Source organism: Pristiophorus japonicus, chromosome 3 (assembly GCF_044704955.1).
Source record: "Pristiophorus japonicus isolate sPriJap1 chromosome 3, sPriJap1.hap1, whole genome shotgun sequence".
NCBI classification, from domain to species: Eukaryota; Metazoa; Chordata; class Chondrichthyes; family Pristiophoridae; genus Pristiophorus; species Pristiophorus japonicus.
This window is the reverse complement of record NC_091979.1, coordinates 219,744,714-219,756,269: the sequence shown is the minus strand read 5'-3', so window position 1 is coordinate 219,756,269 and position 11,556 is coordinate 219,744,714. Positions and strand designations below refer to the sequence as shown.

Sequence of the window (11,556 nt, the reverse complement as noted above, 5' to 3'; positions counted from 1 at the left end):
TGGGCCCATTTCCTGCTGGGGTCTGGGCCCTTCCTGTGGCCCATTCTCTGTGTGTGAGCCTGAACAGTGAACGCTGGCAGATTAATTGATTATGAAGGCTGGGCAATGCAGACAGCCAATCCTAACCCTGTTCTCACCAAACAAGCAAAGGTATAGTTTCCAGCAGGTGTCACTGAACCAGGAGCAGGACTAGGAAGCACCGATGATCATAGGTATCTCAACGCAAATCAGTGATTGAGCCTGGGATCGTCAAATCTGGATTAGATGGTTCTGTACCACATTGTGTATTTACTTATGAGGCCATCAAGGAGCAATTCAACACTGATCTTTGAGATCTTGGATTCTAACAAGCTAATGCTACAAGTATTAAGAATTGGGACTTGAAGGTGCTGCTGACCCATCCATTCTTAGGTGCATGTAGTTGTGTGGAAGAGCTCACTGTAGTCAGGTGGGCTCCTTCGCTGACCACAAGCTTCATGGAGTAGCTCGTTCCCAGAGGTGGTGATCACTTCTTCCTGCAACAAAGAAATGTCTGTCATGATTCCAATATCATGTTGAATCAAGCCTAACCGTCAGCATAGATCACACAACATTTTCGAAGCTATTGAAGATCTGAGCTAACCTTGGGTACTTGTGCAATATCACCAATTGTCTCTGCAATCTATGACACATTGTACTCTTTTGTTGCATTGCTGTGTTATATTATCTCTGTATAATATTGCTGCTTTCTTAGCTGTTTGGAATATTGGAAGCATGCTTTCCAATATTTGGCATGCGTGGAGCTATAGTGTTGTAGCTTCACCAGGTTGGCATCTCATTTTTAGGAATGCCTGGTGCTGCTCCTGGCATGTTCTTTTACACTCCTCATTGATCCAGAGTTGGTCCTCTGGCTTGATGGTAATGGTAGAGTGAGGGATATGCCGTTCCATGAGGTTACAAATTATGGGGAATATAATTCTGCTGCTGCTGATGGCCCACAGCACTTCATGGATGTCCAGTTTTGAGCTGCTAGATGTGTTCTGAATGTATCCCATTTAGCACGGTGGTAGTGCCACACAACACGATGGAGGGTGACGTCAGTGGAATTTGCTCTTGTGTTGATTCTCTCACCACCTGTCGCAGGCTCAGTCTGGCAGCTATTTCCTTCAGGGCTTGGCCAGCTCAGTCAGTACATAAACATAAGAACATAAGAATTAGGAACAGGAGTAGGCCATCTAGCCCCTCGAGCCTGCTCCGCCATTCAATAAGATCATGGCTGATCTGGCCGTGGACTCAGCTCCACTTACCCGCCCGCTCTCCGTAACCCTTAATTCCCTTATTGGTTAAAAATCTATCTATCTGTGACTTGAATGGTGATGGACATTGAAGTCCCCCACATACAGTAGATTCTGTGGTTGTGCTACTTCCAAGTGGTGTTCAACATGAAGGAGTACTGATTCATCAGCTGAGGGAGGCTCGTAGGTGGTAATCTGCAGAGGTTTCCTTGCCCATGTTGCCATGAGACTTCATGGGGTCCGGGGTCACTGTTGAAGATTCCCAGGGCCGCTCCCTCCCGATAGTGATGCCACCTCTGATGGGACTGTCCTGAGGGTGGTATGGTGATTAAGGAATCTGGGACGTTGGCTTAACATATGACTATGTCAGGCTGTGGGACAGTTCTCTCATCTTTCCTGCATTTCCATGTTTGAATCCTTCCAATCAGGTTTCTGGCCCGGCCACAATACTGAAACGGACCTTGTCAAAGTCACAAATGACACTATGTGACCATGAAACTATTTCTCCTCATCCTTCTCAACCTGTCTGCAGCCTTTGACACAGTTGACTACACCAACCTCCTCCAATGTCTCTCCTCCATTGTCCAACTGGGTGAGACTGCACTTGTTTGGTTCCATTCTTACCTATCTAATCATAGCCAGAGAATCACTTGCAATGGCTTCTCTTCTCACTCCTGCACCGTTACATCTGGGGTCCCCCAAGGATCTATCGTTGGGCTCATTCTATTTCTCATCAACATGCTACCCCTCGACGACATCATCCGAAAACATATCAGGTTCCACGTGTATGCCGACAACATTCAACTCTGTCTCACTACCACCTCTTTGAGCCCCACCTCTGTCTCTGATTTGTCACACTGCTTTTCCTACATCAAATGATGAGCAGAAATTTCCTCCAACTACATATTGGGAAGACTGAAGCCATTGTCTTTGGTGCCAGCCACAAACTCCGTTCCGTAGCCACCGACGCCATTCCTGGCAACTGTCTTAAGCTGAGCAAGATAGTTCGCAACCTTGGTGTTGTGTTTGACCCCAAGATGAGTTTCCAACCACATATCTGTTCTATGACTAAGACCGCCTACTTCCACCTCTATAACATTGTTTGATTTTGATGCTGCCTCAGCTCATCTGCTGCTGAGACCCTCATCCAAGCCTTTGTTACCTCTAAACTTGACTATTCCAATGCTCTCTTGGCCGACCTCGCATCTTCCACCCTACATTTAAAACTGCTGGCTGTATCTTAACTCGCTCCAGATCTTGTTCACCCATCACTCTTCTGCTTTCTGACCTTCACTGGCGCCTGGTCCAACAACGCATCAATTTTATAATCCTCATTCTTCTTTTCAAATTCCTCCATGGCCTCGCCCCTCCCTATCTCTGTAGCCTTCTCCAGCCTAACAAGCCTTCGAGATCTCTGCACTCTTTCAATTCTGGCCTGTTGTACATCCCTGATTTAATCGCTCCACCATTGGCAGCCGTGCCTTCAACTGGCTTGGCCCTACGCTCTGGAAATCCCTCCCTAAACCTTTATACATCTCTTTCCTCTTTTAAGATGTTCTTTAAAACTGTGTCAAAAATGTTTTGTAATTGATATCGTTCTTAATAAGTGCCTTGGAATGATTTACTGTGATAAATGCTCTATATAAAAGTAAGTTGTAGTTGCTGTTCAGGTACATTTAACATCAGAGGATCCAGTGAAGCTGCATTTAAGATCAGAGGATCCAGATACAATGTTCCCTGTAATTTCTATTTGGGATTGTGGACCCTTTAACTAGCTTGCTGCCCATTCAATTTTTTGCACGCGTGATTATTTTCATTGTAAAGCCGGTGATTTAACATCCATCATCATCATAGACAGTCCCTCGGAGTCGAAGAAGACTTGCTTCCACTCTAAAAGTGAGTTCTCAGGTGACTGAAGAGTCCAATGCAGGACCTACAGTCTCTGTCACAGGTGGGGCAGACACTGGTTGAAGGAAAGGGGTTTGGGGAGCCTGGGTTGATGCACGCTCCTTCCGCCGTCTATGCTTGGTTTCTGCTTGTTCTCGGCACTGAAACTCGAAGTGCTTAGCGCCCTCCTGGATGCTCTTCCTCCATTTTGGGCAGTCGTGGGGCAGGGATTCCCAGGAGTTGGTGGGGTTGTTGCACTTTATCAAGGAGGTTTTGAGGGTATCCTTGAAATGTTTTCTCTGTCCACCTAGGGCTCGCTTGCTGTGTCGAAGCTCCGCATAGAGCGTTTGCTTTGGGAGTCTCGTGTCAGGCATGTGGACGAAGTGGCCCGCCCAACGGAGCTGATCGAGTGTGGTCAATGCTTCGATGCTGGAGATGTTGGCCTGAGCGAGAACAGTGACGGTGTGTCTATCCTGCCAATGGATTTGCAGGATCTTGCGGAGGCAGCACTGGTGGTACTTCTCAGCGTTTTGAGGTGTCTGCTGTATATAGTCCACGTCTCTGAGCCATATAGGCGGGTGGGTATCACTACTGCCCTGTAGACCATAAGCTTGGTGCCCGATTTGAGGTCCTGGTCTTAAAACACTCTCTTCCTCAAGAAAGCTGCACTAGTGCACTGACGGTGGTGTTGGACCTCGTTGTCAATGCCTGCTCTTGCTGACAGTAGGCTCCCGAGGTATGGAAAATGGTCCACATTGTCCAAGGCCTCGTCATGGATTTTGATCATTGGAGGGCAGTGCTGTGTGGTGGGGTCAGGTTGGTAGAGAACCTTTGTTGTACGGATGTTTAGTGTAAGGCCCATACTCTCGTACGCCTCGGTGAAAGTGTTGACGCTGGCTTGGAGTTCAGCCTCTGAGTATGCGCAGACGCAAGCATCGTCTGCGTACTATAGTTCAATGACAGGGGATGGGACGACCTTGGATCTGGCCTGAAGGCGGTGAAGGTTGAACATATTCCCATTTGTTCTATAATTTAGCTCCACTCCAGCAGGGAGCTTGTTAAGAGTGAGATGAAGCATTGCAGCAAGGAAGATCGAAAAGAGCGTTGGTGCGATGACGCAGCCTTGCTTGACCCCGGTCCGGACGTGGATTGGTTCAGTGGTGGATCCACTGGGCAGGATCACGGCCTGCATGTCATCGTAGAGCAGATGGAGGATGGTGACAAACTTTTGAGGGCAGCCGAAATGGAAGAGGATGCTCCATAATCTCTCATGGTTGAGAGTGTCAAAGGCCTTTGTGAGATCAAAGAAGGCCATGTACAAAGGTTGGTACTGTTCCCTACTTTTCTCTTGTAGTTGTCATGCGGTGAAGATTATGGCCATTGTACCCCTTAGTAGACGGAATTCGCATTGCGACTCTGGGAGGAGCTCTTCAGCCACAGAGAGAAGACGATTGAGCAAAATTCTTGTGATGACTTTCCCTGTGGTCGACAGCAGGGAGATTCCTCTGCAGTAATCGCAGTCGGATTGTCCCCTTTTTTGAAGATGGTCACAATTACAGTGTCCCTGAGATCTCCTGGCATACTCTCCTCCTTCCATATAAGAGAAATGAGGTCATGTATTCGTGCCAATAGTGGGGCACAATGGACATGATTTTCACGACAGCTGCAGGAAAAATGCAGGGAGCAGCGCCAGCCCTTATACATTGCCTTCTTCGACCTTACAAAGGGCTTTGACACTGTCAACCGCGAGGGTCTATGGAGTGTCCTGCTACGTTTTGGATGCCCCCAAAAGTTCGTTACCATCCTCCGCCTGCTCCACGATGACATGCAGGCCGTGATCCTTACCAACAGATCCATTACAGACCCAATCCACGTCCGGACCGGGGTCAAACAGGGCTGCATCATCGCCCCAACCCTCTTCTCAATCTTCCTCGCTGCCATGCTCCACCTCACAGTCAACAAGCTCCCCGCTGCAGTGTAACTAAACTACAGAACCAGTGGGAACCTGTTCAACCTTCGCCGTCTCCAGCCAGGTTCAAAACCACCCCAACCTCTGTCATCGAGCTACAGTACACGGACGACTCCTATGTCTGCGCACATACAGAGGCTGAACTCCAGGACATAGTCAATGTATTTACTGAGGCGAACTAAAGCATGGGCCTTACGCTAAACATTCATAAGACAAAGGTCCTCCACCAGCCTGTCCTCGCCGCACAGCACTGCCTCCCTAGTCATCAAGATCCACTTTGTGGCCCTGGACAACGTGAACCACTTCCCCTATCTTGCGAACCTCTTATCAACAAGAGCAGGCATTGACAACGAGATCCAACACCGCCTCCAGTGCGCCAGTGCAGCCTTCGGCCACATGAGCAAGAGAGTGTTTGACGACTAGGCCCTCAAAACTGCCACCAAGCTCATGGTCTACAGGGCTGTAGTAATACCCGGCCTCCTGTATAGCTCAGAGACATGGACCATGTACAGTAGACACCTCAAGTCGCTGGAGAAATACCACCAACAATGTCTCTGCAAGGGAGAACAGACGCACTAACATTAGTGTCCTCAACCAGGCCAACATCCCCAGCATTGAAGCACTGACCACACTTGATCGGCTCCGCTGGGAAAACCACATTGTTCGCATGCCAGACACGAGATTCCCAAAGCAAGCACTCTACTCGGTATTCCTTCACGGCAAACAAGTCAAAGGTGGGAAGAGGAAACATTACAAGGACACCCTCAAAGCCTCCCTGATAAAGTGCAACATCCCCACTGACACCTGGGAGTCCCTGGCCAAAGTGGAGGAAGCACATCCGGAAGGGCACTGTTCACCTCGAGTCTCATCAACGAGAGCATGCAGAAATCAAGCACAGGCAGCGGAAAGAGCGCGCGGCAAACCTGTCCCACCCACCCCTTCCCTCAACGACTATCTGTCCCACCTGTGACAGGGACTGTGGTTCTTGTATTGGACTGTGCAGTCACCTAAGAACTCATTTTTAGAGTGCAAGCAAGTCTTCCTCGATTCCGAGGGACTGCCTATGATGATGCTTCTCCGCCATGCTTTAGTGCTTCGGCGGAAATTCCATCTGCTCCTGTTGCCTTGTTATTCTTCAGCTGACGGATGGCCTTTTCTATTTTGGGCCAGGCTGGGGTTGTGCTGCGATGGTGGCGGGTAGCATGCGGGTAGATGGAGTCGAGGACACTCGCGTCGAAGACAGAATCTCGGTTAAGGAGATCTTCGAAATGCTCCTTCTAATGGGCACTGATTGCATCTTTGTCCTTGATGAGTACCTCACCGTTCTTGGCTAGCAGTGGGGTAGGGCCTTGGGTACTTGGGCCGTAGGTGGTCTTGACTCCACGCATTTCGTGGTTGTCGGCTAACTGCTGGATCTCCTGTGCTTTCTCCACCCACCTGTTTTTTAGGTTGCGCGTTTTTTGTTGGACCTCGGCCTTCAGCTGCTTCCTTGCTCTCGTGTTAAATTCAGAAATGCCTTGCGCTTGCGGCTAATTGTTCCTGGATCTCCTGGTCATTCTCGTCAAACCCGTCTTGGTGTTTTCTGGTCGAGTGACTGAGCGTCTCTTTGCAGGAGTTGATTATGGAGGCCTTGAGGGCAGACCAGACACTGTGGGCACTCTGCATCTCTGGGTCATCGAGGGTCACCAGGTTGGCAGTGAGGTGCTGGCTAAATAGGGCTTTCTTATCAGGGTGTTTGAGTGCCTCTGCGTTGACTTTCCTTCAGCATTGTTTCTGTTGCCATTGCTGTTTCGGGGCTCATCATAGGCAATCCCTCGTATCGAGGATGACTTGCTTCCATGCCAAAAAGGGATGCGTTCACAGGTCTTCCAATGAAGGATGTAATATTCCAGGTCCCAAACTGCATGTTGAAGGGTGGAAGATGCCCTTGCATGGATTTTTTTAACGTGTAGTGACCATTGCACACTAGCCACCACACTGGCTTGACAGAGCTAGGTCTTAGTCCAGTGGCAAGGATTAACCAAGACGACTGGAGACCAGCTCTGCTGCACGGACCCAGTGCACACACATGTTGCAGTGTGGGCTGGCCCGTGCTGCCCCTGGGCCCTCGCCTCTTCTGGGCCCCGAACTAACACCTCTCCTGGGCCCAATCACGTCGCTCCATGATCTCTTGCCGCTCCTGCGCCCCGACCTCGCCGCTCCTGCTGTACCTACACACGCTCCTATCAGATCGTGGCTATATTGATGTTAATGACGGAGCGGATTAGGCGGTGGTTCGTCCAACAGTTGTCAGTTCCTGTCATAGCGTGGGTGATGCTCGAACGATGACATAGTCGAACAGATGCCAGTGCTTGGAGCGAGGGTGTTGCCATGGTGCCTTGTACTTGATAGAACAAGGTGTTGGTAATGACAAGGCAATGTTCTTGGCATTTTGTCAGGAGCAGGGTACCGCTGGAGTTGGTTTTCCCTATCCCCTCTCTGCTGATCACACCTCCCAAGAGGTCTGTGTCCTTTCCTACTCTGGCGTTGAAATCTTCAAGAAGGATCAGCTTGTCGTCCGTTGGGACTCCGGACAGGAATTGTTTGAGGCTGGCGCTCATCTGTAGCATTTAACATCCAAGGATCCAGTGAAGGTACATTTAACATCTATGGACCCAGTGCCGATGGACAGGATCTCCTCATCCTTTTGCGTTGTTAATGACTAAGGGTAATGACAGGCATTAAATGTAAATTGGTGTGTGAGAGAAGGTCACAGGGTGGAGTGAGGGCCTGATAGATTGTGCTAACCTGAAAGCTTTGTCACTATCAGGCCAGTCAGAGAGCATACGGGTAGTAAAGGAGCTCACCTGGAAATAAGTACCACACCCTCCCTGTATTTGCCTGTCACGGCAGCAGACAGGTGTTGGCGAATGTAAATTTGGATTAGGTCTGTGCTATTGCTGTTCTTTATTATTGGTGTGATTTCATAGAGATTGTGAACTGAGAGTAAACCCTGCTGCGATTGGCCCAGAGACTGCAGTTATTGGCTGGTGAAGATGTAACTCATTCCTGCCCACGCCACTGGAGCCACAAAACCATTCAAGAGAAAGACCTGCAATGAAACAGTGTTACAGAATGCAAGGGTCATTATTTCTGTGCCCATGCTCTACACACACTACGCATCGCCCATCCCTACCCTGCCCACCCTGCCACCCTCAGGAGGACGGGTTAGCTCACTGTGACCAACATGGTTGTGCAGAGGAATACCCTATGAAGATGCTGGGTGCACCCGCCCTTCTGTCTGTTGTTTCATTATCTCTGGTTTACACACTGATCACACTTACCTTGTGAAAGTTGACAAGATGAGCCAGCGTGGTGTGACGAAGCTGATCAACTCCCAGGAAACTGTAGTAATCCCCAGAGGCATCGACAAGGAAGTGCTTGAACCCAATCTGCTGGCGGTAAGACAGGGTGTAACCCCAGATCAATTCACTGACACGGAGCAGGAATGATCCCTCACCCATGTTCATTAATAACTCTTCTGCCTCGTGTCTTGAGATGATCCCTGCGGAGTGACACAAAAATGGATGACACTGCAGCGACCAACCTCGTCAATGAGTGACATGGGGCTAGAACCTCCGCTTTTTTTGCCTGCTTAACGCCCACTTAATGCCCATTTAACCCTGAAATGACGTATAACGCCCAGATATCGCCCATTTTGGCACAAAGTGGAAATTGACGGGCTTTTTTAGGAGACTTATTGCCGAGCGTTACTTTTCTCATGGACTTAATGCTGAGATTCAATAATAATGCCTGGCAACTGTTTTTTGTCGTAAAGAGCATATTTACCCAAACTAGCAGCCATGGAGATTGCCCACCACCAATTTCACCACCTCGCACACATATCGCCCAGAATATCGCCCGCTCAAAAAATCGCCCATAAAAAGTGGAACTAACCGGGACGGACGCCAGCGGTGTGGCTGGCATTTGTTAAATCCCACTCTTACGAGAGGAGCTGATATCGGAAAGATTTGCCTGAAAGAGCATTGATGTGAGTGACAACACTGACACACTGCTGTGTGTGTGCAGCTCAGACATCAATGGTGCCCATCAGCTTGGTGCCAGCTAAAGTTTACATTGATTGATGTTAAGTTGTATTTAACCCTTTCACGTTAAGGAATCACCAGTGTGTAACGGTCCAGCTATCTGAGACAATAGGTACTTTTTGTTTGCCTACTTGCTGTGAAGCTCTAAAGTCTCCCTCCTTCCTCCCAAAGCAGCCACACCACATCCAGACACGCCTTCAGTCCCTCTGAGCTCCCTCTCTCTCTGTTTCCTCTTCTGCGCATGTCATGATGACCCTTGAACTCCTGAATCACGGGAATCAAGCGTTGCCAAGCCGTTGCTAAGGACGGCCACACTTTATGGCAGAAGGTCAGGAAAATTTAACGCTACCGCCCATTTAATATCGCTCAAGGTAACGCCCATTTTCAAAAATGTAAACTTGGTGTTTTGAGAATGGGTGAGAAGCCAACGATCTGAAAACCCTTTTTTACCGCCCAGGCCGGAAATAATGCCCATTTTTGAGCGATAAGCTCAAAAGTGGAGGTTCTAGCCCATGGTGTCAGAGACCAAGTACAGCAAGTCTTAAATGTGTGATTTCAATCTGTGCCAATTTTTCCCGAACATTCCTCTCCAACTTCTCTACCTACCTATCTTCACCCAATCTTAACATTCACGTAACCTCCGTGACCACCAAATACATAGTGCTGTCCTCCATCTCACCAGCTCGATGGCCTCTCCACTGCTCATGCCTTGACCATCTCTGATCACCGCATAGTCACGAACACCATTTGGACTCCCATCCCCTCGTCCTATCCTCATGCCATTTACACCTCTCTCCCCTCGCGCCATCACCATATCATTCACACCATCTCCTCTTTCCCCATCCCCACCCATTTCACATCCCCTTCCCTCGCCCCATACCATTCACAGCCTGCTCTTCACACCCCATACCATTCACATCTCCGTCCCTTGCCCCATCCCCATATCATTCACAACCCACGGGCCTCGCCCCATCTCCATACTATTCACGCCCCCTCACCTTGCCCAATCTCCACACATTCCACATCTACTTCCCTCAACATATCGCATTCACATCCACACCCCTTGCCTCATCCCCATACCATTCACATCCCCTCCCCTCGCCCTATCCCCAAACCATTCACATCTCCTCGCTTCGTCCCATACCATTCACACCCCCTCCCTCCACTCCATCCCCATTCCATTCGCACACCATACCCTCCGATCGTTCCATCTCCATACCATTCACATTCCCTTCCCCTTGTCCCATCCCCATACCATTAAGACACCCCTCCCCTACCCCCATCTGCACACATTTCACATCCCCTCCTCTCGACTCATCCCATTCACATATGCCTCACCTCGCCCCATCCCCATACCATTCACACCCACTCCCCTCCGCTTGTCCCATCCCCATACCATTCACATCTCCCACCCCGCCTCCCATTCCATACCATTTAACATCACCCTCTCATCGCCCAATACCGCTCACACCCTCTCCCCTCGCCCCATCCCCACACATTTGTCATTCTCATCCCATCGACCCACGCCATCCCATTCATTTACGCATCCCTTGACCCATCCCCATACCATTCACATGCCCGCCCTCCACCCCATCCACATACCATTTACATCCCCCTCCCCTCGCCCCAGCCCCACACATTTCACATCCTCTTCCCTCAAACCATGGCCTTCACAGCCCCTCCCCTTGCCCCATCCCCATCCCATTCTCAAACATCTCCCTTCACCCGATCCGCATACCATTCACACCCCCTCCCCTCATCCCATCCCTTTCCAATCACACCCACCTTGCCTCACTCCATCCCCATACCCTTCACACCCCCTAGCCTCGTCCCATCCCTATACCATCCACAACCCGTTGCCCCATCCCTGTACCATGCCCCGCCCCCTCCCCTTGCCCCATCCCCTTGCCATTCATACCCCCTCCCATCGCCCCATCCCCATACCATTCGCATTCCCTCACCTTGTCCCATCCTCACACATTTCATATGCCCATCCCTTCAACCCATCCCCATCTCATTCATATAATGCTTCCCTTGCCCCATCCGTGTATCATTCACGTCCGCTCCCCTCGCCTCATCCCCATACCATTCACACCTCCTCCCTTCACCGCATCGCGATATCATTCACATTGCCCTCCTCTCGCCCTCACCCCCACGCCTCGTCCTATCAGAATACCATTCACAACCCCTCACCTCGCCGCATACCATTCACATCGCCTTCCCTTGTCCCATCTCAATACCATTCACAACACCCTTCCCTTGCCTCAACCCCACATATCTCACATCCTCTCCCCTCGTCCCAACACCATCCCATTCACTTACCCCTGCCCTCACCCCATCC

General features: G+C 50.0%; 1 protein-coding gene across 1 annotated transcript in view; it reads right to left on the bottom strand.

Annotated features, from left to right (window-relative positions):
* Nucleotides 1-407: 407 nt before the first annotated feature.
* Nucleotides 408-11,556, bottom strand: part of LOC139255231 (SH2 domain-containing protein 4B-like) — a 168,090-nt gene continuing 156,941 nt past the window's right edge. Inside the window, exons 10-11 of the mRNA XM_070873892.1 lie at nucleotides 8,454-8,674; nucleotides 408-515 (exon numbers count right to left, since the gene is read on the bottom strand). Coding sequence (XP_070729993.1) covers nucleotides 408-515; nucleotides 8,454-8,674 — 329 coding nt within the window. The remainder of the gene's footprint in view (nucleotides 516-8,453; nucleotides 8,675-11,556) is intronic.